At 48.3% G+C, this 27,762-nt stretch overlaps 1 protein-coding gene across 1 annotated transcript in view; it reads right to left on the bottom strand.

Annotated features, from left to right (window-relative positions):
• TRIM14 (tripartite motif containing 14) overlaps positions 1-27,079 on the bottom strand; it is a 31,955-nt gene extending 4,876 nt beyond the window's left edge. The window contains exons 1-5 of the mRNA XM_045195255.3: positions 26,780-27,079; positions 24,144-24,239; positions 12,185-12,418; positions 7,318-7,480; positions 3,237-3,329 (exon numbers count right to left, since the gene is read on the bottom strand). Of these exons, the coding sequence (XP_045051190.2) occupies positions 3,237-3,329; positions 7,318-7,480; positions 12,185-12,418; positions 24,144-24,239; positions 26,780-26,995 (802 nt within the window). The 5' untranslated portion in view covers positions 26,996-27,079. The remainder of the gene's footprint in view (positions 1-3,236; positions 3,330-7,317; positions 7,481-12,184; positions 12,419-24,143; positions 24,240-26,779) is intronic.
• Between the last annotated feature and the right edge of the window lie 683 nt (positions 27,080-27,762).

Genomic DNA, 27,762 nt, shown 5'->3' with positions numbered 1-27,762 from the left:
GCATTATTTTTTCAAATAGTTTTCCAATTTCTTGCTCTTTATCTTCTCCTTCTGGTATTCCTGTGATGCAAATGTTGAGCTTCTTGAAGTTGTCCCAAAGGCTACTTTTACTGTCCTCATTTTGGGAGGATTCTTTTTTCTTCTTCTTGTTCTGATTGGTTGTTTTTCGCTTCTATATGTTTCTTATGATTCTCGGCTTCATCCACTATACTGTGTTTTCCCTGTAAATTGTTTTTTTTTTTATTTCAATTAGTGAATCCTTCATTTCTGACTGGATCTTTTTTATGCCGTTGAGGTCCTCACTAAGTTCCTTGAGCGTCCCTATAACCAGTGTTTTGAACCCTGCATCTGAGAGATTGCTTATCTCCATTTTGTTTAGCTCTTTTTCTGTAGGTTTTTATTTCTTCTGGTCTTTCATTTGGGCCATGTTTTTTTGTCTCCTCATTTTGGCAGCCTACTTGTGTATTTTTGTATGTATCAGGTAGAGCTGCTTTGACTCTGTGTCTTGGTAGTGTGGCTTAATGTAGCAGGTGTCCTGTAGAGTCCAGTGGCACAGCATCCCCTATCACCCAAGCCAGGTACTTGAGGTGCGCTCTTCAGGTGGTCTGGATATACCGTCCTCTTGTATTTGAGCCTTGGTTGCTGTTGGCAGGTCAATGGGAGGGATTACTCAGGCCAGTCAGCTGCAAGGACTGGCTGTGACCACTGACCACCAACTTCCACCCTCTGTGGAGGATCACTGTGCAGCAGCAGGGTGGTGGTGCTCTGATGTGGTCTGTAGCTGTCCACTGGGTGCACTGGCCCTGGGGTTTTCCAGGTGGTACTGGCCAAGGTAAGTCCCCACCTATGTTTTGCCCAGGGCCACCCTGCCTGAGCTATAAAGCCATCTGAGATGGCTGCTACTTGTGCTGGGTGTGGAGATTCCTAGGGGAAGCTAGGCCGGTGGCTCAGTGAGGCCAGCTGTTGCTTGTTTAAGAGGATTTGGGAAGCTGTGAAGCCTGAGCCAAGACCAGCCATTCAAATGGAAAAGCAGCTTGGTGGGACAGAGTCTCTGGGGATTTCCAAGGTGGGGCAAACAGTCTTAGTCAGGTTGATGGAGTCTCAGATATGCCACCAGCTTGCTGTCTCTGTGGCTCTGTGGGGGAAGGGTTGAGAAAAAGGACAATGGTCTCTGTTCACCTTGATGCCAGACATTTCAATTTCTCCCAGTATGCCACTGGTGCCTTTCAAGCTGCTACCTCAGTGCTGGAGCTCAGAGGGAGTCTGAGTAGGTGAGTCTGTGTGTGTGTTCTTTTAGAGGAACTGTTTGGGTCTTCAGCAGTTTCTTCCACTGACTCAATCACTGCTGGGTTTTGCAGCCAGAAGTTGTGGGGACTTACCTTCCTGGCGCTGGAACCCTGGGCTGGGGGGCCTGGTGTGGGGCTGGGACTTCTCATTCCTGAGATATTCCTCTCAAATTTTTATCCACCACACATGGGTGAGTGACCCATTCCATGTCTGTGCCCCTCCTACCAGTCTGGATGGATGTGGTTTCTTTAATTCTGTAGTTGTCAGACTTCCATTTAACTTCATTTCTGACAGTTCTGAGTGATGGCTGTTCTATATTTTAGTTGTAATTGTGATGTGGTTGTGCGAAGAGGTGAGCCATGTCTGCCTATGCTGCCTTCTTGACCGACAGTCCTCTTTTTTTTGTTTTACCGTTTTTAACAATTTATTGAGGAATAATTACATAAACTGTACTTAAAGATTTACTCTTGGTTTTAAAAAAGTCTTATTGAAAATAATGTTTTTAAATTTTATTTTCTAATTGTTTATTGCCAGTATATAGTATTATGATTGATTTTTGTATACTGACCTTGCATCCAGCAGCTGTTCTAAATGTACTTATCAATTCTAATTAATCTGTGGATTATTTTGGATATTCTGTAAGTGAATATGTCATCTATGAATAATCTTTTTTTCACTTTTCCAATCCTTATAGCTTTTGTTTCTTTTTCTCGCCTCAAGGCACTGACTAAAACATATAGAACAATTTTGCATAAAAGTGGGTATAAGGCCCTGACTGATGTGGCTCAGTGGATTGAGTGCCGGCCTGTGAACCTTAGGATCAGTGGTCTGATTCCTGGTCAGGGCACACGCCTGTACTGCAGGCCAGGTCCCTGGTTAGGGGTGCGCAAGAGGCAGCCAACTGGTCAATGTTTATTGCAGCATTGTTTATAGGAAAGAAAATGTAAAGCAGCCTAAATGCTCAACAGTATGAGATTAAATACGGCACAGTCATTTCATGGAATACTATGCATCTCTTTCAAAATAACAATATTTATATTTATTGAAATAGAAAAGTGTTCAAGCTATAATGTTAAATTTAAAAACTTACAAAATGATATCTACAATATAACCCTTTTTAAAAATCTGTACACATACAAGCTTTTAAAATGTGCAAAAGAATATATGCCCCCAAATTAGCAGCATTTATGTATGGGGGGAGCAGCTGTTTTCTTTTTGCCTACCTTTAATTTCTAAGTTTTACAAGAAGAATCCATTACCTGCGCGAGTTTTTTCTTTAAAAAACTTACACAGGTAATGGATGTTATTTATTATGATGTTATTTATTTATTTTTAGAGAGAGGAGAAAGGGGGAGAGATAGAGGGAGAAACACATCGATGTGTAAGAGAAACATCGATCAGTTGCCCCTCTCACACCCCCAACCAGGGCCCTGGCCCACAACCCAGGCATGCGCCCCGACTGGGAATTGAACTGGTGACCTTTCGGTTTGCAGGCCTTGCCGTTCAACCCACTGAGCCACACCAGCCAGGGCTAGTGTAATTTTTTAAGTGAACAAAGGTGTTCACATTATATCTGTAAATGAAAGCACAGATTACAAAACAGTATTTATAGTATGATACCATGTTTGAAAAAAATACATTAAATGTCTAGAGATATGCCAAAGAAAGCTAAAAGGGCAAATGACAGTAGTTATCTGCTGCCTCCTATCTACTAGGTTAGACATGAGCAGAAGAATTTCCAAAGCTCTCCAGGGATTTACAGTGACTTTTCAATTTTTGCTCTCCTTTGTTTTCAAGTTTTTCTACAATGAACATATTTCTGTATTTAAAAAATCATAATAATAAAGGTTAGAAAAACAATTTGGGTCTCTTAGGGGAAAAAGGGAGGCCTCCATTTCTGTGATACCGCTCCCGCCACACACCCCACCCTCTCAATCCTGGGGGCTTACATTTTAAGAAGAGCGAGCGCTCTGGTGAGGGATGGATTTTCAACAAGGGATCCACCTTGGTGCTAGAGAAGCCGGAGAGCTGGCCGCTCATGTCTGCAACGAATTGTGAGAAATGAGTGCCTGGCACTCGTGCAAGCAGCACAAATTATAAAACACACTAAAAAAATATTATATTGGGTTGGCCAAAGAGTTCATTTAGTTTTCCTGTACAATGGTTCTAGTAGTGATTAGTTGTCTTTAACTTCATTTGAAACGATTTTGTTAGATTGTATTGTGACAGCTGTCCTATCAGCGTGCATTATATAAAAAACATCAAAATTGGTGAATTTTTGTGCATCCACTTTAAAACTGAAGATGGAAGAAGATATGCAGCTGAAACACACAAAAAAAAGATTGGTGCAGTGTATGCAGAAGGGGCTGTGACTGATCAAACGTGTCAAAGTGGTTTGCGAAGTTTCTTGGTATTATTGACATTTTGGCCCAATAATTCTTTGCTGTGGGGCTGGTCTTATGCATTGGAAGATGTTTAGCAGCACCCCTGGCCTCTACCCACTAGAAGCCAATAGCGGGAGACAGCTGACATACTCAAAATATCCAAATCAGTAAAGTTATTGCTGAAAATGAAAAATGTGTCGTTTATTTGATAGAAAAAACTAAATGGACTTTCTGGCCAACCAATAAAACTGGAGATTTGCATAATCTTTCTCCAAGAATCACATGCAAATTTAGGTAGAAAATGAAAATTCACAGCCTCAGGAAAGTTCCAGGAAAATGCTCAGATCTGAGGAGAAGTGTGCTTTTCAGGATGGGAAGCAAATTTGGCCGTGGCAGGTCAGCGAGAGTGAGCCCTGAACGTGGGGAGGGGACGGCGGGCCCGGGGACCATCCTGGGAGTCAACTACGTATTCAGCAGTCAACGACAGGGCAACCTCATGACGGCAACCCAAGTCCCAGGGTGAAGGTGGAAAACAAGATTTAAAGGTGAGTCCTGAGAAAGGCCACGTTCAAGTCTCATTCAAGTGAGAGGGAGTTCAGGGGGAACCCAAGCTGTGGTCCCTGTCTTCAACAGCTTAGTCAGCTCAGTGGGATGAGAAATGGGCTCGCTTGTGCTACCAATCAAGGCAGAGAGTGTTCTGGGTCACAGAGAAGAGAGGTGAAAGGGCTCTGGAGCTTGGAGAAGTCTGGGAAGGCTTCATGGCAGAGGAAGCACCTCAGCTGACAACTAGCTGACAACTAAAGGATCTGGAAGATGTGGGCACCCAGAAAAAGGATGGGAGGCTAGGAGTGGCCTGTCAACAGTGAGGAGCCATGAAAGGTAACTGAGCGAGGACAGAGAGGAACAGAAAAGTTTCCAAAGCTCTCTCTGGTGAGGAATGGACAGGCAGGGTGAGTGTGGAGGCAGAGGCCTGAACAGGGGCAGCAGGGATGGAAAAGGGGCTGGGCTCAGGAAGCACCTCAGTGTCAGAAATGCCAGGGCGTAACTGTCTACTGGAGTGGGGGATGAGGAGCAGATTGGAGTCGAGAAGCAGCTGAGCAGGGGGCGGGGGGATGCCGGATTCCATTTTGGCCTGTGAGGCTGCCATGTCTGTGTCTGTGGAACCCACAGGGAGAGACATGGAGCGGGGCACTGGAAGGGCAGAGGTGCTGTAACGCCCATCTCCTTGGGGCCTTCCTGGAGTCAGCGCCACTCGGCATTTTACCTGTGAGAGTAAGAATGATGGCCTCATCTGGAGGTGGGTGAGGGGGTATGGCCTGGAAGGGAGCACGCTGCAGGGGGTCACAGAACAGAACCTGGGACCAGAGTTTGTTTGAATTCTGTCGCTGTCCCTACCAGCTCTGAGCCTCAGCTTCCTCATCTGTAAATGGGGATAATGAAGGCACCTACCATGCAGGGGAGGAGTGGTGACGAGTTGCTGGTGAATCCATGTAAAGTGCTTAGAACAAAGCCTGGCACAGAGCAAGCGTTACCTGTCATCAGGCGCTCGACAGGCACCTCCAGCTCTTTGGGAATGGCCCACTGAGAATGTAAACAGGAGCCAACTCATTGTGGGACCATCTGAGTATCTTCTTGCTGGGGTGGTGGGAGGAGACTTCAGTGCCCACTCACTGGATACTGATAAGCCCAGAGCTTCCTGGAGCTGGTTGCTAAGTTTCTTTTTTTTCTTTTGTATTTAACTATTTATTGGGGGGAGGGGTTAATTGAAATATATTGACTGCTACCATTCTGGTATGCAATTTCCTTTTTAAATAATTACATCTCAAGAAGAATTTTTCAGTTGGACTGTGTGTTCAAAATTCCCGTGGAAGTCATGAGCAAAGAGAACACCACCCACCATTGAAAATCTGCTTTGACGCAGCAGCCCAGGAAAATCCACTGCTCCGCCCCGCTGCATGCGTGCATCGTGGTGTCCCAAACTGTGTTCTCTTGTCTTAGTGTGAACGCCTTTCCTGGTTCTCTCTCACTCTCCAAGTCCTAGTGATGGATTAAGTCCCAACTTAAGTGCCAGCTCCTCCAGGAAGGCTTTCCGGTTTCCCAAGAGAATCCCTCGCTCCTCGTCTGAGCTCGCTTGCCCCTGGCTGGGTCTTCTTTGGTTTCTCACCTCATAAAGTCGGCCTGCTCTGCAGCCAGGGTCTGGCCTCACCTCCCTCCATTGCCCAGAGGTGCTCAGTGGGTGCCTGGAGCATTTCTGCCTTGCTTCCTCCCACCCCTTTCCTTCGCCTTTTCTCCTGGTCCTCAGAGCTGGCACTGCCCTGCCGGCCCCAAGTGACAAAGTACCATCCAAGTTCCTCCACCTCCTCGCCCACCACTGTGCTCCTGTCACTATGGCTCCCTCTCTGTGCCCAAAACTCTTCAAGTTCCTCCCTCACTTTGGGCTCTTGGCACATCCTGCTCCTTCTGCTGAGGTGTCTCCTCCAGATGTAAAAACAGCGAGAACATGGTACAGCGTTTACCAGGCCTGAGCACCACTCTCAGCACTTTGAAGTTCTCATTTAATCCGGACGACGACCCCACGGCCGGGGTGGGGGTGGCGGAGCTATATTCTCATCTGTGTGGTACGGGTGTGGATGCAGAGGCATAGAAGGGTTAGGTGCTTTCCCCAAGATGGCAGGGTCGGGAAGGCATGGACCTTGGATAGGAGCCCGGGCAGTCTGGCTCCAGAGTCACGCTGTGACCTTTCTGCTGTCCAGCCCTTCTGCTCTGCAGAGCTCACCGAAGGCTGCCTGCAGGTCAGTGCACACATCCCCTTCTTAGAGAGGCTTCCCCGCTTCCATGTATAAAATACCTCCTCCTCTGCCTCCTGGTCACCCTGTGTCCTACTTAACCTGCTTTATTGCTCTCCAGAGCACTCATCGCTGACACGTATTCAGCGGTTGTCTGTCTTCCCCACGAAAGACTGGCACCACAAAGACAGAAGCTGTGCCTGCCACATAATAGGGGCTCCATAAATGTTCTGAATGAATCATAATAGCAGGAGTGAATGAATGAATGAACAGATATTTCTGAGCACCTGCTTCGTGTGAGGCCCTGCAGGAACCTCACTGCTGGACCCAAAATGGTTTTTGTCCTCCAGGTATTTGTGAGAGGCAGGGAGAGATCCATGCATCCAGCTCAAGAACACGCCCAGGCAGGAGATGGGACAGGCCCCGGAGAGGAAGGGCAGAGGGGTGGACGTCCAGGGGAGACAGTGAGCCCAAGGTGACGTGGAAAGGCTTCCCAGGTGAGCATAGCTGTGCGGGCCCCATGGGTGGTGAGCCTTGACCGGGCAGAGGAAGAGGAGAGGGAGTTGGCCATTCCAGCTGGAACCCCCGAGTGGGCATAGCAGAGGCGTAGCAGAGTCCGAGGAGCGACTGGCGGCAGGAGCAGAGAAACGTGGGGCTTCAAGAGGCAGAACAGGGTCTGAGGAGGGATAGGAAGTGAATGAAGAAGGGCGGGTGGGCCCAGGCCCAGGAGCCCTAGACCGTCCAACCACGGGCCTCCGTGTGGGAGAGACGTGGTTCACGGTGGCGGTCTCCTCAGCTGTCTCTGGGGTAAAGGACACTAAAAGAGTAAGAGGCACGAAGTTGGCCACATGGTGACTTACTTTGCTTTAAGCGAACCTCTAGTGGCGTCTGCATCGTGCTCTGCATGGCTTCCATGAGGCCCTTGAAGAAGGTCTTGACGGGCTCGAAGGATTGGGGCACAGGGTACTGCAGCTCCCCCAAGGTCATATGCTGCTTCATCACCTGCTCAGTGGCTGTGAACTCCTGCAAAGGCACGTGGGGGGTCAGGGTGGCTCCACAGTGGCACCAGGAAGACACCTACTCCATCCATTGCAGGCCCCACCCCACCCGGCCCTGGCACCTTGGGTCAGCCCAGGGACACGCCCCAGGAGCAGGCCCTGCCCAGCAGGTCCTGGAAGGAAGATGTTCGCAAATCTGGTTTTAGTGCTGGCGCTATTCCTCCCTTCTTCCCATGCTCATTGAGGTCTTCTCTGTGCCAGGCGTTAGCATTGGCGGCAGAGGGTGGAGGCAGGCTGACTGCCCCTCCTTTAAGGTGCTCACCACCTGGAAAGGGGCCCTGAAGTTTTATGGACGATGTGACAGCTCTGCCTCTGGTACAGGGGGCAAAAAGAGCGAGGGGCCACTTTTCCTGGGGAAGGAGCCCCTGGAAGTGCAACTGGAATGCTGCCTGAGGGGGTGTGGCCCCTATAGTGGAGACCCGTCCTGTTTTCTGCCTGAAAGCACCTTTTAAATACCCTTCCTGTGTTAAGTGTGGCTTTGCTAATTAGAAGCTAGAAAACACTCTCTCTGGGCCTCCTTTGCTCCGTGGGCAGCCTGTGACGAGGCACCTCCAAGCCAAGACTTGCATGTGGAAATGAGAGGTGAAGCAGTGACAACAGGTAGGGGGTGGAGGTGGTGGAGAAGCCAGGGCCGGGGCCTGAGGTGTCCACTGTGATGTCTTGCTCGGCAGAGAAGCAGGGGGTTCCACCCTGGAGCACACCTGTGCCGTGGCCGGGACTTTCCTCGCATTGCCGGGCCTTCATGCTGACTTTCTGGCCCTGCTGGAGATCCCGTGAGCTGCCTAATATGTTTCATAAACTCCTTTCTGGTTTCTAACAGTCACAGTAGATGCTCGTTTTTTTTCTGAAGGGTTGTCCCGGGCAAGGAGTTAGAAGACAGCGAACTGCCTTAGGCAAGCAGGCCCTGGCTAGTGGGAGAAGGGATGCCTGGGGTAGGAGGGGTGGCCCAGTACCCAGCTGTTGGGCAGAGGCAGACCCCCCAGGCAGCATGCTGGACCCTGGGAGAGGACTGTGAGACAGTCCCCAAGTCCCGTCCTGCCTAAGAACTGTGGTCAAGAGTTCATCCTCACTTTGATGGGGAAGAAGACAATTTGTGCGGAACCAGGGCGGAGGTGGCCCACAGAGGGCTGCAGTGGAGCTGGCCAGGGAGTCAGGGCACTAGCGGGGGGGGGGGGGGGCGGGCAGGGAGCAGCTCTGGGTGACAGGAGGGTGGCCCAGAGGGTGGAGTGGAACTGGGGAGGGAGATGAAGGATAAGTGCCACCTTGTGCTAACCCCCAACTCCAGCATCTAGTACAGAGCTTGACACATAGTAGGTTCTCAATAAACATCAAGGGTGAAATAAATGAATGAATCAAACTGAGCACTTCAGCTTTTCACCTTTGCAGAATCAGAGAATAGCCCCCTAGCCACTCATTTCTTGAGCCAGAAACTGGTGATCATCCTGGATTCCCCCACTTGCAATCACTGGTCCTGTTGCAGCTCTCAAACCTTTTTCTCCTCATCCCCACAGCCCCTTCAGTGGTCCGTCCCACTACTGGCCCTCTCCTGGACACTGTGGTCTCCCGACCTCCCTTAGCCTGCAGCCCTGGCCTGCCTAGTCCATCCTCCAGACTCCCACCAAAGTGATCTTTCCAAATCACTAGCCTGACCTTGTCTTTCCTCAGTTTGAAACACTCCCTTGGCCCCATCTCTGTAAAGGACAAAGTCTAAACTCAATGGCCAGGTACATAAGGCACTTCATCAACTATCCCAGGCCCTTCGATCCAGCTGCATCTCCCAACTCCCCTGGCCCTGTACCTCTGCCCCCGCTCCAGCCAGGCTGAACCCAGTGGTCCTCCAGCCTGCCAAGAGAACCGTCACACACACACGGTTCTCTTCTGCCTGGAATGTCCTCTCTGCTCTGTCCCTCTGTATATGCCCTGCTCCAATATCACCTCCTCCTAGAAGTCTTCCCTGATCCCCTAAATAAAGATGGACATTTCTTGGACACAGTTTTGCTAGCTCACTTGCGCTGTGTTGTAAATACCTGTTTCTGAGCATGTCTTCCCGCCCAGGAGCTACTAATGTCAAACGGGCCTGGTGCAGACCAGTTGCTCAGTGAGTATTTGATTGATGGACAAATGAATGAGCAAGTGGAATGATGAATGATGAAAATCATAGCTTTGGCACCAGAGAATAAAGAAAAATACATGACAGAGCCTTGAAACTGTATCTGTGATGGAAGAATAACAGTCTTCTCCATGGAGCATCCCTTTGAATTAGCTATCCTTAAGGGGTATGGTTATTTTAAGAGAAACGAACATCCAGAAAAAGGACCCCTCATGCACTGTTGGTGGGAATGCAGACTGGTGTGGCCACTGTCCTGGAGAATAGTATGGAATTTCCTCGGAAAACTGAAAATGGAACTGCCGCTTGGCCCAGTGATCCCACTTCTGGGAATACATCCTAAGAATAAGAAAGAATATACGCACCCTACATTCACAGCAGCGTTATTTACAATAGCCAAGATCTGGGAACAGTCTAAGAGCCCATCAGTAGATGAGTGGATAAAAAAGAAGTGGTACATTTACACAATGGAACACTATGCAGATGTGAAAAAGAAGGAACTCTTACCATTTGTGACAACATGGATGGACCTAGAGAATATTAGGCTAAGCGAAGTAAGCCAGTCAGAGAAACACAAATACCATGTGATCTCACTCATATGTGGAATCTAATGAACAAAATAAACTGACAAACAAATAGAACCAGAGGCACAGATGCATGGAACAGATGACAGATCTTGGAGGGGGGGGATTAGGAAGATGGAAGAAATTAGCCAAAGAACATCCATGCATGTATGTGGGGGTATGGGGGCGAGGGCTGGGTAGACAGGGAAAAGGGGGGGCATTTGTAATAGTGTCGACAATAAGTAAATAAATAAATAAATAAAAAGAAAGAAAGAAAGAAACAAAGGTAGCCCCCTGAGTATCAAAGTACAGTAACCTCTGTGCCTAAGACAGCACCTCACCCTGAATTTTTTTGTTAGGTTTATTTTTTTAATTGAATTATTGGGGTGACATTGGTTAATAAAATTATAAAAGTTTCAGGTGTACCATTCTATAACACATCATCCATATATTGTATTGTGTGTTCACCACCTCAAGTCAAAACTCCTTCCATCACCATTTATCCCCCTTTTACCCTCTTCTACGCACCCCCCCACTCCTCTTCCCATCTGGTAATCACCACGCTGTTGTCTGTGTCTATGTGGGCTTATTTATTTATTTTTTGCGGGGGCTTATTTTTTGTCAGCTAACAACCAGACACTGAGTTGGCCAAGGCCACATAAAGGCACAAGTGTGGAAATACCCACAAGGGACTGGCTCGGCTGGTTTTGTATTGACCAATTTATTTGTGGTATTTTCCAGCCGGAGCCCACGCTAATCTGTGCTCAGACTCAGGGCCACCTCTGTTTAGTTGCACACTGCCTTGTCCCAGAAGCTCGTAAGGCATCTTAGCAAGGTTATCTAATATGGCAGGGTTTCCTTCACGGTGAGAAACATGAATCAAGGAGGAAACCAGGGTAAGAACGTATTCCAGAAGCCGGAGTGAGATGAGGCAACATGCCACTGAGCCACAGCCCAGCTATTTGAAACATATTTGGCTCTGAGCTTCCCAGAAGCCACAGCAAAGAAGGAAACAGAAAGAGCTACAGGAGTGGACAGCACTCTAGGGGCACAGGTGGTGCACAGGAGCACTGACAGGAGAGAGGGGTTTCTCCCCTGGCTCCTTTAAGACAGGAACACCGCCCTCGACACAGGCCTTCGCTACGTGTGGCACGAACATCACGGGGGCTATTTCTTAGTCTCTCCCTCAGGAGAAGGTAATGACCTCCAACAGAGCCCAGTGGCCAAGCAGTACTGTTCTTCTCTCCCCTTTGAGCAAACTGTGACCCAGCTCGAGGTCTGCTCAGTAGCTGGCAGGGCACTGCCTTTCCAGGAGGGCTGTCTCAATGAAGGCTATGGAGGTAGAGGGCCGGACAATGATGCCTTGTGGCTTTTAAGTCAGAGAAACCTGGGATCTGATCCCAGTTCTGCCACCTAGTTGTAGGACTTCCCATGAGTCACTTCACCTCCCTGAGTTTCCCATTCATCAACTGGGGTAACAATATCCACTTTGCACAGTTCTAGTAAATATTAAAGCTAAGACACATACAGTGCTTGGAATACAGAGGCCCTGAAAATTGGTGGCTGTATAAGTGTTATTTCATTAGTCCAAGATGTACGTTATCTTCCTGACTATGTCTATTTTCTTTACATTTTTTTAAAATTATCAACTTTTTAGAGAGAGAAAGGGAGAAAGAGAGAGCTCAGAGAGAAACATCAATTGGTTGTTCCACTTATTCACGCATTCATCGGCTGCTTCCGGCATGTGCCTGACCAGAGAAGGAACCTGCGATCTCGGGGTACCGGGATGATGCTCTAACCAAGCGAGCCCCTGGGCCAGGGATAACTAAGTACGTTTTCTGACCACTTGTGTAGGGGCAAGAAAGCCTACTTCCTAACAGGGCAGTTTTCTGTGTATGTACTCATTGTGTAAATACCGTGTTCAATGCCACAGGAACCAAGAAGAAATGTGGCTGGTGGGTGGCAGGTGGCAGCCGTCAGGACAGAAACGCAGCCTCACCTGTAGCAGCTGTACAGGATTGGTCTCCTGGCTGATGCTCCAGACCCTGGTGGAAAGACTGTTCAAGACATCGATTTGGTCATCACAAGACTTGATTTGCTCCCTGTACGCCTGGAGGGCAAGCTGGGTATTTTTATCAATGAATTTCTTAGCCAGCGCTTCCTCTTCTTCAAGTAGTAATCTGAGTTCAGTGAATTTCCCCGTCAGCCAGGTTTTACTGGACTCTGCATGAGCCTGAAAAGAAAATCAGTTGCAGATGATAACAGTGCCAACTAGGAAATCCAGAACATGAAATCCACATGAAAAAAAAACTATTAGGACATCTAAAAGCAAGGTGGCCAATCAAGGTCAAGATCAACTTATAAAAACTCAAGCTTTTCTAAGTACCAGCCATAATCACTGGAACACGTATGGAGAAATAAAGGTCCTTTATAGAATAGTGGACAAAATAGCAAAATATATAAAAATAAACTGTAGAGATGTAGATATAGAAAAGCATAAAACTGTCCTAAAAGACAAAAAAAAAATATCTGTATGTGTGGAAGGAAAAACCATGTTCCCGGCTGTGGAAGATTCATTACTATAAAGATGCTATTTGCCTCCAACTAAAAACCGGACACAATTCCAATAAAAGTCTTAACACGTAGGCTAAACAAATATTACATTATCGTGGGGGAGAATAAGCACAAAAAAGCCAAAAACTCCTTTAAAAAGATCAACGAAGGATGAGCTGCCTTATTAGATATCAAACAAACTGTAATACTACAGCACTTAAAACCATGTGGCTTCAGCATAGACGAAAAGATCAAGAACAAATAAAGAAGAATAAAGAGTTAGAAAAGAATACACATCCATGTAAGATAACGGTGGGATTTCAAATTATTAGAAGGAATGGATGAACGATTCAATAAATGGTATTGTACAGTATACAATTAACCATGTATTTGATGAAAATTTTACGTTAGATCCTTATACCACATAAAAAAATAAATTCAGACAGAACCCCGCCTAGGATGTAGCCTTGCCAGCAAATGCGAACCTGAATCTGATCAAGCCTCTCCATCTAGAAGATTCAAGACAGAGGACAGAGGAACGTGTGAATGATCAAATTAAGAAATACATCAAACAAGGGTATTTTGACACTTTATTTCACTCCTAATTCAAACAAATAAAACGTGACATTTATAACAATCAGAAATGTGACCACCGATTGGGTGTTTGACCATATTAGGGAACTATTGTTAATTTTCTTAGGTGCGATGATGGTAATGAGTCCTTACCTTAAAGAGATAATATGCTGAAACTTTTACAGATGAAATATGTCCGGAACTTGTTTCTAAGTGTGTGTGTATGATTGAAGTTTTACACAATAAAGTGAACAAACAAAAATAAAATTCAAACAGATTAAAACACTATATATTAAAAAATACATCTACTAGAATGAAATACAATTTCATTTAAAAAATTTTTAAAATTATATTTTATTGATTATGCTATTATAATTGTCCTGATTTTTCCCCTTTGTCCCCTTCCACCCAGCACCACCCACTCCCTCGGGCAGGCCCCCCACCAGTGCTCATGTCCACGGGTCATGTGCGTAAGTTCTTCGGCTGCTCCATTTCCTATACTGTACTTTACATCCCCATGGCTATTCTGTAACTAGCTATTCGTACTTCTTTTTTTCTTATGAAAAGAGAATTTAGTAAATACACCCCCCTCTCAATAGGCTCACTGTAGCACTCTCACCCCAAAAGCAGATCCAGGAATCGCATCTCATTTGAATCGTGCTGGTAGGTGTTCAGAATATTTGTACTTTTCAATCCCCTCACCTCTTCGCCCATTCCACACCCCCATCCCATCTGGCAACCATCAAAACGTTCTCCATAGCCATGGCTCTGTCTCTGTTCTTCTTGTTTGTTTAGTTTTTTTTTTAGATTCAATTGTTGATAGATATGTATTTTTTACCATTTCATTATTTGTACTTTTGATCTTTTTCTTAAATAAGTCCCTTTCACATTTCATATAATAATGGCTTGGTGATGATGAACTCCTTTAGTTTTTGCTTGTCTGGGAAGCTCTTTATCTGCCCTTCCATTCTAAATGAAAGCTTTGCTGGGTAGAGCAGTCCTGGCTGTAGGTCCTTGCCTTTCATGACTTTTAACATTTCCTGTCAATCCCTCCCAGCCTGCAAAGTTCCTGTTGAGAAATCAGATGATAGTCTTATGGGAATTCCCCTGTAGGTAGCCAACTTCTTTTCCCTTGCTGCTTTTAAGATTCTCTCTTCATCTTTAACCTTTAGCATTTTAATTATGATGAATTTGAGAGTGGGCCTCTTTGCATCCATGTTGTTTGGAGCTCTCTGTGCTTCCTGGACTTGCATGTCTATGTCCTTCACCAATTTAGGGAAGTTTTCTTGCATTATTTTTTCAGATAGATTTCCAATTTCTTGCTCTTTCTCTTCTCCTGGCATTCCCATGATGCAAATGTTCAGCCTCTTGAAGCTGTCCCACAGGCTGCTTATACTATCCTCATTTTTTTATTTTTTGGATTCTTTTTTCTTCTTGTTGTTCTGATTGGTTGTTTTTTGCTTCCATATGTTCCAAATCATTGATTTGATTCCCGGCTTCATCCACTTTACCGTTGTTTCCCTGTAAATTGTTCTTTATTACAATTAGTGTATCCTTCGTTTCTGACTGGATCTTTTTTATGCTGCTGAGTTCCTCACTAAGTTCCTTGAGCATCCTTATAACCAGTTTTGAACTCTGCATCTGATAGATTGCTTATCTCCTTTTCATTTAGCTCTTTTATGGAGTTTGGATCTGTTCTTTCATTTGGGCCATGTTTCTTTGTCTCCTTGTTTCGGCAGCCTCCCTGTGTTTGTTTCTATGTATTAGGTAGAGCTGCTTTGACTCTGTGTCTTGGTAGTGTGGCCTCAGGTAGTAGGTGTCCTGTAGAGTCCAGTGGCACAGCCTCCCCTATCACCCAAGCTGGGTGCTTGAGGTGCCACCCTCCATGATGACTAGACCTTCCTCTTGTAGTAGGGCCGTGGTTGCTTTTAGCAGATCAATGGGAGAGATTTACCCAGGCCAGTCAGCTGCAAGGACTGGCTGTGACCACTGACCACCAACCTCGGCCCTCCATGGATCAGCTGTGCAGGGGCAGGGTCGTGGTGCTGGACATGGTCTGCAGCTGTTCACTGGGTACACTGGCCCTGGGGTTTCCTGGGTGTTGCAGGCCAATGTCAGTCCCCACCTGTTTTTGCCCCAGGCCACCCTGCCTAAGCTATAAAGCAGTCTGAGATGGCTGCTACCTTTTCTGGGCGTGGAGATTCCCAGGTGAAGCCAAACTATGAATCTAGGCTGACTGCTGTGAGTGCTGGGCCTGGGGCTCACTGAGGCCCGCTGTTGCTTGTTTAAGAGGATTTAGGAAGCTGTGAAGCCCAAGCGGAGACCATCCATTCATATGGAAAAGCAGCTTGGGTGGGGCAGAGTCTCTGGGGATTTCCAAGGTGGGGCAAACAGTCTTAGCCAGGTTGATGGAGTCTCAGATATGCCACCAGCTTGCTGCCTCTGTGGCACTGTAGGGGAAGGATTGAGAAAAGGGACAATGGCCTCTGCTGACCTTGATGCCTGACCCTTCAGTTCCTCCCTGTATGCCACTGGTGCCTTTCAAGCTGCTACCTCAGTGCTGGAGCTCAGAGGGAGTGAGTCTGAGTAAGTGAGTCTGTGTGTGTGTTCTTTAAGCAGAACTGTTGGGGGCTCCAGAAGTTTCTTCCACTGACTCAATCCATGCTGGTTTTTGCAGCCAGAAGTTGTGGTGACTAACGTTCCTGGCACTGGAATCCTGGGCTGGGGGGCCTGGTGTGGGGCTCCAACTCCCGAGATATGCCTCCCCAATTTTTATCCACCACAAATGGTTGAGTGAGCAGTCATTCTGCATCTGTGCCCGTTCTACCAGTCTGGATAGATGTGGTTTCTTTAATGCCATAGTTGTCATACTTCCATTGAACTTGATTTCTGACAGTTCTGAGTGATGGTTGTTCTATATTCTAGTTGTAATTTTGATGGTGAAGAGGTGAGCCATGTCTGCCTATGCTGCCATCTTGACCGGAAGTTCTCTAATTTTATTTGGCAGATTTAACCACATAAAAAATGAAACTCTTCCTAAGAGGAAGGCACTGTAAGCAAAGCTACATGACAGGTAGCAGACTACACAGGCTTATTATTCATAACACCTAGTTAAAAAAAAAGAAATCATTCAACTTAACCATGGGCCAAAGATTTGCAGGTGCCAGTGATGTGTAACACTGAGCCTCCCCACCCAGGAAGTGAGCAGTGTGATCAGAAAATACTTTCTGGCCATCAAACTGGAGGAATTTTAACTGATGCGCAGTAACAGAGTCTGTAAGACGCTGTGGGTGGCAGTGTCTATTGGTACTGCATTTTCAGAGGGTGATAGGACAGTATAAAAAGTTTAAATGAGTAAATCCTTCGAGGCAGCAGTTCCTCTTGTAGGAACTGATTCTAGAAAATGTTTTCACATGTGCACCAAGATGCCCACTACAGCATGCTGGTGATAGAGAAAAGCTGGGCAAACTTTACAATGTGGGAACTATACACACACACACACATATATATAATACATTATACTGTATTCAAACAATAATCACAGTGATTAAAAAGAATGCAGCATTCTGACACATGCTACACCACGGATGAACCTTGAAGACATTACGCTAAATGAAATAAGCTGGACGCAACAGGACAAATCCTGTACGGTCCCACTCATACGTAATATTTAAAGTAGGCGAGTTCATGAAGACAGGACGTGGATCAGAGGTTCCACGGGCTGGCTGGAGGGGAACGCGGAAGTAATTGTGTAGCGGGTGCAGAGTTTATGTTTGGGGAAACGAAGACGTCTGGGAAACAGACAGTGGCGATGGTCGCACAGCATTGCAAGTGCAATTAATGCCACTGCATCGTGCAGTTAAAAATCGTCCCAGTGGTAACTTATGTTACGTATACTTGTATTTTACCACACCCACCAACAGAAAGCAGCAGCCTGCATGTCCTGTCACAGAAAGCTCCCCAAGCCACCATGTGATAAATACACGCGGTTGCAGAATAACCCACACAGGATGACCCCGTTTATGTAAAAGATAACAAGCCCAAAACTATAATCTTTGAATATATGCATCTGTATGTTCACAGGTACATTTACAACGTCTGCTCATTGTGGTCATGTTTGGGAAGAAATGGAGGTTTGGGAGGTGGCCAGGAGTAACCTTCATTTTGTACTTTCTATAGTTCTATACTATATTCTACAATAATATACTGCTGTTTACATTTTTTAAAATGAGCATGTGTTCATGTGTTACTAGTACAATTAAAAATATAAAACAGAAAATCACTTGAAAAAACACCCCAAAGCATAGGCCAGCCTCTTCCCTCAGCCCAAACATCTGTAGAGCCCACACGGAGAATGGCCCTGGCACCGCAGCAGGAACGGGGTGGGCAGGCTGCCCTGTGATGCCATGTTCTCTGCTTGGTTCGGCAGGATTGAGGGGGTGGGTTCCCCAGGTCTGTGTCTCCTATACAATGTTCTAGGCAGTGGTTAGATTCGGAGGCTGGCTTATACCTCCACGTGCCGTACAGGTTAATTGTCTTTGGGCTAGCCTGGGAATCAGTCCATAGTTACAACGTGGTTTCTATGGGTCATTGAGCCTGGACACAAATAATGTCTTTGCTGAACAACCAAATAAAGGAAAGAAAAATGTATTCCAAACCCTAGATTTATAAACACATTTTCAAGGCATGGTATATAGACAAACAGGACCTTTCTTTAGAAACCAAGAGAGCAACTCTCTGTATCTCCTTCCAACAAAGCTGTGTTCCAAGTTTGTACAGATCTGCTCCGTAAAGAAGAATATTCAAAATAATCTTAATGACACTGTGCATTGCTATAACTGAAAATATCCACAAGAAGACTGAAGGCTCCCCTGGCTGGGTAGCTCAGTTGGTTAGAGCATCATCCTGATACACCAAGGTTGCAGGTTCAATCCCCAGCCAGGGCACATGCAAGAATCAACCAATGAATGCATCAATAATTGGAACAGCAAATCGATGTTTCTTTCTCAATCTCTCTCTCTCAAATCAATCAATAAAAAAATTCTTATAAAGAAAACTTAAGGTGTAAGCATATTAGGCTGATGGTGCAATAATGGTTAAAAATTTAAAGAGAAAGAGAGGGAGAGAATTCCGGGGATGAAACAAAGTACGCTGCCTGGTTTAGGCTGTATTGGATCAAAATGAAACTGGATCCCAGACCAGACTGGGCTGAGGTTTGGACACAGCTGGATGGGGCTGGGCTGGGTGGAGGTCTGACAGGGTCTAGTTGAGGAAGGTCTCACAGGGGTGTCCAACCTTTTGGCATCTCTGGACCACACGTTAAATACATCATGATACGTAATCACACACACACAAATCTCATAATGTTTTAAGTAAATTTACAATTTTGTGTTGGGCCGTATTCACAGCCATCCCGGGCTGCATGCAGCCCGCAGGCCGCAGGTTGGACACCCCTGGAAGGAGTGTGGGGGAGAAAGAGCTTGAGCAGCGATGAAGGTCTGGGCATGGGAGGTGGAGGATTTTGCATGTGAAGGCTGCTGTGTGACCCCATCTCTGCCTAGACCCTGAAACCCCCATGGGAGGAGGAGCCTGTGAGGAGAATGGGAAAAGCAGTTTTGCAGAAAATTGGACAATCCTGCTCGGGATACCTCTCAGGGGTGTCCCACTATGGAAGGAGGTGTACTGGCCAGCCCCGCCGAGGCCACCTCAGCTGGGACATCTGGGTGCTCTGATATGTGGCAGAGGCCAGCAGGAGGAGACGGGGGAATGGCCATGCCCAGCAGGGTGGTGGAGACCGGTGGTATCACCAGGGTCAGCAGCAAGGCCTGGTTCATGTCACCCCACTGGCCCCAGACCCCATGCCCTGGCTTAGTCCTCAGAGCTCTGATGGGTCACAGGGGAAGGCACCCAGCCAGGAGCGAGGATGTTTGTACACTCCTCAGGGTGCCCATCTAGGCCTTTGTGCCTCAGGTCTGTTTCCTGGCCTCCCCCCCCCCCCCACCTCTCTGTTGTGTCAGGCAGAGAGGGGCTGACTGCTGCAGGCCAGGATCTCCCTCCAGGCTCAGTTTGGTCAATGGGAGGAGGAACTAGAGGGAGGACAGAGAGTGAGGGGAACAGCTGGTGACTCCAGTCTCCCTGAGTCCCTTCCACCCTCCTGCACGCACAGGCCGGCTCTGGTTTCAGGTGCTGCCTTGGTGGCCCTGGACTCTGCACTCTGCTAGTACCCACGCTGCCCAGGGGTGAAGGTGCTTCCTGCTAGCTGGTGCCACTGCCTCGCCACTCCCTGGTGGGCTTCTCTGCCTCTTCCAAGCTCCATCACTGTTCCCTGCATTTATCCCTCTGAGTGAACCCCTCAAAGTGGCTTCTGTCCTTCGGGTACAGCCATGGCCCCAGGTCCATCTCTACCTTCCTACGTGACCAATCGTAAGTTATTTCCTCTTCCTGGGTGGCCCCATTTCAGGGCCTTTCTATGCACATTCTAGAATTTTTTTATAATTTTCATAATTTTTAAAAAGATTTTTAGGGAGGGGAAGAGAGGGAGAGAAACATGACATGAGAAAGAAATACCAATCCGTTGTCTCTCACACTCCCTTAACCGAGGAGCTGGCCCACAACCCCGGGAATCGAACTGCCGACCCGTCGGTTTACAGGCCAGTGCTCAGCCCACAGAGCCACAGCAGCCAGGGCAGCCTATGCACATTCTAAGTCCCTCCCTAGGTCTGGGTTCAAGTGACATTAACCATACTGAAATATATATATTTTTCCTTCATTTATAAAAGTGCCAAAAGCTCATTGTAGAATACTTGTAAGATTCAGAAAGAAGAACAAAGATGTTAAATGATTTTCTCTGAACTCCTTGTCAACAGGCTGCTTGCTATCATCTTATCCCAGTTCGAATAAAAAGTTAGGGCAGCAGGCAAGTGTCGAATTCCCCTACATCTGCACGGATTCGCCCCTGAGGAGCCGTGAGGGGGAAGCAGACAGCCTGTTGACAAGGACGTCAGAGAAAATCATTTAACACGTGTTGGTTGGGGGTCAGTGGCCAAGTCCTTCTGGACTGTTCTGTGAAAAGGAGTGGCTAGTTAGGCCTGGTCACTGGCTTTTGAACAGCAGACTTTGGAACATGTATAAACTTTATTGCTTTTAATTTATTTACAAAACTGTTTTATGGATTAATTTTCCGGCGAAGGGCCTGTTCCCTGGTACTGTCGCCAAGTAAACAAGTTCGGAGCGGCAGGCTTGCCCCAGACCGCGCTCCCGCACGCTGCTGGCTACAGCCGGGCAGAGCGCACAAGGACCTCACACGCGTTCGTGCCTGAGGAGCCCAACGCATCTCTTCTGGAAATGCGTCCTGGAGGAAATAAATCAAGGTGCCGAAAAATGGTCACTGCAGTGTTATTTTATATTAGCGAAACACTGGACATGACCTAAATGTTCGACATTAGGAAGATGGCTTCATGGATCAACCTACCCCCATGCAAAAAACAAAAACAAAAACAAAAACGAAAAAACCCACACTCAGACAAATAACAAAAAGGAAATCCTTGGGCGCCCAAAGCAAAGAGGGAACTGTGTCAGAGCTGTGGGCGGGTGATGAGCTGAGTGACCCCGGGTGGCCCTCGGAGGTGTCTGAGGGTGCACCCCACAGGGGCGTGCTCATGCAGGAGGGTGCTCGGGCCAGCCGGCCCCATGCCAGCTGAGAATGGGAAGCGGGCCACCAGCATCGAGCCAGAGTCACAGAGAGCAGCTCCACCCACGAAGCAGGCACCAGAAAAACTCTACCCACTGACCTGGGGAAGTGGCAAGGAATCTTGTCATCCCTCCAGGGCCATGGGAGAAAAAGAGTCACTACAAAACAAATAAATAAACCCAACAATAGGCTTGGACTCTGAACTCGTGGAACCTCAAAACTAAAAAGTCACATGACAGCTGGTCTCGAACTGCCGAAGCTCAGAGAGTCCCTGGCAGAGGCGCTCCGAAGGGGCACTCTCCCAACCCGGGGCCTACGGGGCGCCATGGAAGACACCTACTGCAGGCACGATGAAGACACGACTGTTAAGTCACACGGGAAACGAGGCACCATGGCTTGCCTCCGTACTGGGGACGCGACACTACACAAAAGAACAGACCTGCACAGAAAAATATCTCAAAGTGCGACTAGTGGTTGGCCCGAAGTTTTCAAAATCTGCTTGTTGACCAGGACTTGTAATGTAAGTGCCCACAGGAGGCAGCCTGGCAACACGGTGAGGAGAGTGGGCAGGTAGGGGCCAGGGGACTGGGCCACGCGGGCCCTGCTCGTGAGTGTCCACTGCTCAGCGCTGACAGCTCCCACATGGGAGTGCAGGCCTAGGGTGGCCACATCTTCCTACTTTTCTGCATCTAACTTTTTGTAGAAGTACCTCTCAGCTTTAAAATGCTAATTATATTTTTCTTAATTACTTTCTGAGGGCCCCTTAGGTTTAAGTCTAATGGAACATGTTCAGGCCCTGGCTGGTGTGGCTCAGTGGATTAAGTGCTGGCCTGCAGACAAGAAGGCCGCTGGTTCGATTCCCCGTCAGGGCACATGCCTGGGTTGCAGGCCAGGTCCTCAGGTGGGGGTGTGCAAGAAGCAGCAGATCAGTGACATTTCTTTCTCACGTTGATGTTTCTCTCCCTCTTTCTCCCTCCCTTCCCCTCTCTCTAAAAATAAATAAATACAATTTTTTAAAATATTCAGGATTTGTACGCTGGAAACTACAAAATGCTGATGAAAAAACACGAAGATCTAAATACACGAAGAGAGATACCATGTTCATGAGTCCCAATGCTGTAACTATGGAGACGGGATAAATCAGTGAAGAGAGATACCATGTTCATGAGTCCCAATGCTGTAACTATGGAGATGGGATAAATCAGTGAAGAGAGATACCATGTTCATGAGTCCCAATGCTGTAACTATGGAGACAGGATAAATCAGTGAAGAGAGATACCATGTGCATGAGTCCCAACGTTGTAACTATGGAGACCGGAAAAATCAGTGACTGTTAGGAGTCAGGGATCATCGGGGGCGGGTGTGGGGGTGACTATGAAGGTGTCACACGAGGGAGATCTTGGTGGTACAGCTCTGTGTTTTGATTACTGTATTTTGGTGGTTACCCGAATCTACATGTGATAAATTGACACAGAACATATATACACACTGTCAATTTTCTGGTTTTGAAATTGTACTAGAGCTAGGTAAGCTATAACCCTTGGGGCAAACTAGGTGAAAGGCACCAACATACTATCTTGGCAACTTCCTCTGAATGTGTAATTATTTCAAAATAAAAATTTGAGAGTTGGGGAGAAGGTTAAAAAAAGAAAACTATTTCTTAGATTAAGCTGCAACCTGTCCCCTTAGACTGTCCACATGAATCCTAACTTGTTTTGGGGGGCCCCACACTGGTTCTGCTCAGAGATTTGCTGACAGTGAACCTGTGCCCTGTGGTTCTGGCTAAAGAGCCCAAAGCACCTCCCCCATGCCCTCAGTGTGCCAACTTTGTTTCCAAATCTTTTTGAACTGATTTATTTGTCAGGGATTGGAGTCCCGCTCTTGAAGACATGAAGGACACTGTCAATAATTAAGCCAGGGCCACAGGTATAAATGGCAGCCGTCCTCAGCAAACTGCCGCCAGCAGTCATCTTTCAGATAATGGACGTCGGGCAGGCAGGGGTCCAACTCTGTCACCTGGCCTGGGCACCTCCACTTCTTAGATAAGCTGAAACCTGCCCCCTTAGACTGTCCACATGGATCCCAACTCTTGGTTGGGAGCCTCACACTCTGTCTGCTCAGAGACTGGCAGACAGGGAGCTCTGCCGTGGGCCACCGTCCACCCCGCTCCCTCCCTGACTTGCGGTGGCCTCACAGAGCTCTCGGAGAAACAGGCCCTGGGAGGGTGGGGCCCAGAGGCCCAGAGGGTTAGGGACCAGGCAGAGTTCATACAAAAGGCCCCTAGAGACAGAACAACTTTTCCACAGTCAAAGCAGCTCCAGATAACATTGACCCCCCACTTCCCATTTAAAACCCGCAGAAGAACCCATTTAAATAAACATCATTAGGAAAGGAGAAGCATGACGAAAGTAAATATTGGTGAAAGCATTTACTTGCTTTCACCGTGGCGGTGAAACATGAAGAACTCTTTGTGTGTTCCTTAAGCTGTAGTTTGCTTTGTTTAAGGCATTTGGGGGCTGGAGGACTAGTCACTTCAAAAGACTGGCCTTGGTGATGGAGAGAGAAAGGCTCTCCCTCCGTTTTGCGAGGGGCTCCAGGCGAGGCTGGAGTGCTGGGCGGGGCGGACTCAACGCAAAGTTCACGGAACATGAGCCTCAAGACCCCTTCATGGTATTGCTCCTAATTTTGTGTACTTTTGCTTGAAAGAGTCCCCCTAAATCAGTGACTTTCAACCTTTTTCATCTCATGGCATGCACAAACTAATTGGTAAAATTCTGTGGCACACACCCCAAATTTTTTTTGCCACTTAGGTATAATTTTGATTCATTCACACCGGATGGCTATTGTTGTGTTGGCTCTTGTCATTTTTTCATTTGACAATCTAAGGGTAAAGAGGTCAGTGCCCCTGACTAAACAGTCAGGTACTGGCATGTTTTAAACGTTCCCGTGGCACACCAGTGCGCCAACGGCCCACTGGTTGAAAATCGCGCCCTAAATTACAGGAGCCCCGGGCCCCAGCAAACCTGATTGGCCCCCTAGGAGGTTGGTTTTCATTTTTCCTTGGCTCCATGTTGGGGAGAGCCTTGTGTTCGGGGAGAACTGTGGACATGTCAACTAGGGTAAGGAAGAGATGCCCACTTGCCTTGAACTGCTCGGCAGCATCTTCTATCTGGCTTCTGTTGTTAACTCGCTGCTGCTTCTTGGCTGCCAGCTGCTGTAAACATTCTTGGGTGGCTTTCTGTATGTAAAGGAGTTAGGGGGAAAGTCATAATACTGTTGCTTTCAAGATACAGGGCTCCCCGGGGGTTGCCTCCTATCACCCGTGTTGCGATTCAGCTGAGGAATCTGAACTCGGAAGGTGAGATGGCTTGTCCAAAGTTGAGCAGCACGTTGAAGGATGCACTGTAGCTAGGGCCCCCCTGGTTCTCAGAGGCCCAATCAGGGATTCTTCAACCGTGATGCCCCTCCACCTCACCATTTTCTGGGACAAGCCTGCACGTGACCTGCTTTTCCAATCCCTCAAATAGGACCTTAAGGCAAGCAGCCTGGGGACAGGGGGAGAGAATTCACTTACAGAGAGAGTATTAACTGAGCTCCTATTATGTGCCGGGCCTTGTCCTAGGAGCTGCCCCTGTGGCACTTTCATTCCAGGGGGTCTGTGGCCCTCTGGCCTGGATTGGGGTTCAGAAGACCCGCATGTGTGAGAGGGCTGTGGGGTTCATGTGCCTGTCTCCCTCCCACCTGAAATGGCCCCCTTCCCTACCTCTGCTTTTTGCAATTGCCACTTTTTCAAAGGCCTGCTCTGTGACCCTCTCCCCACCAGTGGAACTTTACCCCCACCCCTCCTCATTCTAGCTTTTTTTGGCTGGCCTTATACTCTGCTGCTGGGCGACTGGGAGCTTCCTGAAGGGAGGCCTGCTCCATTCCTGGCTCCCCCATAGGGACCAGGGGATGACCCAGAAGTGTCTGCCGAATCAAGCAGAATTACCAGGGGTTGCCAACTTCAAGTGGAGACCCAGGGCCACCCAGTAAGTTATGAGCACAAGCCCCAGAGTCAGACTCCTGACTCTGGGTCCCATGTGACCTGGGCAAGTGACTTCACTCTTCCAAACCTCAATTTCCTCAGCTGTAAATATGGAGATAACCTCATAGGGCTGCTGTGAAGAATAAATACACTAAGTGTTTGGTGCAGAAGGATTCGCTATTATGTGCATGGTTTTGTTCTAGGTGGGGTGTGGGAGTGGGACACAATAGTGACCCAAGTCCCAGGAGCACATCCTCACCCCACTGGGATTTCTAAGCCTTCGAGTCTAGCTCCCGTCCATCAGCCAAGGATAATCCAGCCTCCTGATGCCTCTGCCCTCCCTCAGCTGTATATTTCCCCTGCTTTGGTACTTGGGGAAACCCTACTCATCTTTCAAGGCTAATTCCAATGGCACCTCCTCCAGGAAATATTTCATGGGCTTCTTCTCCCTGTTTCACACTGTCTTCTATCCGGCTCCTGCTGACTGCTGCCTCAGGCATCCCACTTAAAATATTACACACTATTGTCACTGTTCTCCCCCCACCAGCCAGGGAAGTCACCCCCAGGTCAGGGAAGAACCGATCTGTTTGACTCGTGGCACAGGTATGTGCTGAATGGATGTTTGATGAATGAATGAATGAACAGATGGATAACAGATAAAGAGCTGAGTGGATACACAATGGGTACACACAGGTAGGTAAGTAGATGTACCCAGGAGACTCACAGCCACATCTCTGGACAGTGCCCTGTTAACTCTGGAAAGCAGCCTTGTGAGGAGCTATCATTATACAGTCATTTTATATAAGGAAAGGAGGACCATAGGAGCACAGGCCGGCCTTAAATCCAGGACTCCTCCTGCCGGACTGGCTCTCACAGGGCCCATTCTCGCCTTGGAGCTCTAAGGTTGTTAACAAATGTGATTGCGTTAAATCACTCCATGCGAGGGAAAGAGGCCATTCATTGTGGGGATGGGTTAATCATAGGAGACTTCTTGGAGGTATTAGAATCAACTTCTGCTAGAGGCAGGTGGGCCTGTCCAACCCAGAGAGGTGGAGGGATTTGACTGGAGCCGCAGAACAAGCCCACAACAAGGCCGAAACAGGAGCCCAGAACCCCTGCCACTATTAGGATAGCAAAGGTGAGGGCTCCCAGGTGAGAGTGGACCCCATGCGGGGCAGTCCCTCGGATGGAGCGCTGGGTTCAAGGCCTCCAGGGCCTTCCTTTCCTTATGGATAAAATGGCTGTCCTAGCTCCCACCAGCAGTTTTGCCTGCGTAATGGGAGTGTGTTGAGGGGGCGGGGCGGCGTGGGGTAGGCCGAGGTGAGAGCTGAGGCTCCCTACCGGCAATCAGGCCCCTCCCTGTGAACTCCAGGAGGGAAAACCAGAGATTTGTGTGTAGTTTTCCAGGCTACAGGCTGTTTTCTAACAGGGAGGGATTTTAATCTTTGTTAAAAGGCTGATTTTCTTCGCCCCCGTGTCGGTGTGGTGGACCTGCCGTGGGGGATGAGGTCAAGGGTATCTGAGAACTGGCGGTGGCTCCCAAGTTCTCACTCCCAAACCCACCTCTTCTGAAGGTTAACTGTTGACCTTTGCCCTGTCTTGGCCATCAGTTCCTCATTGGGAACAATAGGTCAGCCGCCTAGGTGACTGCTGGGCTGTCTTGAGATTTCCAGGTCTCAACGGGAACTGGCAGTTGAACACCCAGCTCGCATCCCCCCACCCCCACTCCATCCCACGCGCCCCAGCATCCCCACCTGCACGTGCGCCGCCTCTTCCGAAGCCAGGCCCACAGGGTGGCCCCGGTGCGCACCCAGCACCGGGCAAAGCGCGCACACGCAGAGCCGGCAGCGGCGACAGAAGAGCTCCGCCGGGCGGCCGCTGTGCTCTGGGCAGCGGTAGCCGCTGGCGTCCTCCGACTCGGCGGGGCCTGGCCCCGGAGGTGTTCCGCTTAGCGCCGCTAAGCCCGCCATTCACTCCCCCAGTTTCAGGCCGCGGCAGTTCAGGGCAGAGCGGTGCAGGGCAGAGCTCAAGTGGGAAATCGAAAGCAGGACAGTGGGGCGGGGCCCCCGGCTCGGGCGGGCCCAGCTCTGGGTGGAAGACGGTGGCGCACGCCGCTGCGGGGGATGGGGGTTGGGGGACCTTGGCTGCAGCGTCACCCTCCTGCCCCGCAGGGTACTTTTCCGCCCCACCTGCCCCAACAGCTTTTAGGTGGTGCTGAAGGCTCAGGCCTGGTCTAGCCAGCTTTGTGTCTGGCCTAGGGGTAGCCACAGCAGAAATGAATGTGCACTCCTGAATACCTTCAAATAAAACTAGTTATTTTACCAGCAAAATTGATTTACTTGGGAATAGCAGAGGAATTGCAGTTCGGGACAAGCAAGTGATACCAACAACCATAGGCAAGTCCGACAAGCAAAGGAGAGGAAAGTTACTTTATAGAGAAAAGGGAGGACGCTGGGAGGGGTCATTTTGAAGGAGAGCGACAGTTCAGGCTGGTGAGTTTCTCATTGGCTGAGTTGGTGGGCAAGAAGGAAGTCTTCCTTTCCCCTGCTGGAGTGCTAAGGTAGTGTCCCCTCGCGAGGTGCATCTCTTCTGTGTGTCCTTAATTGAGGGTTCTTCCTGTTGGGGTCTATACCTGACTTACCACGGTAGTGCCTGAGGTCTCCCCCTTCTGGCCTCCCAACTCCGTTTTAAATGAAGTTAAAAGCCCTGGAGTTTCACTCCTAATGGGCTAACTGGA

Source organism: Desmodus rotundus, chromosome 1 (assembly GCF_022682495.2).
Source record: "Desmodus rotundus isolate HL8 chromosome 1, HLdesRot8A.1, whole genome shotgun sequence".
Classification (NCBI taxonomy): Eukaryota; Metazoa; Chordata; class Mammalia; order Chiroptera; family Phyllostomidae; genus Desmodus; species Desmodus rotundus.
This window is presented reverse-complemented; position numbering and strand designations above follow the sequence as displayed.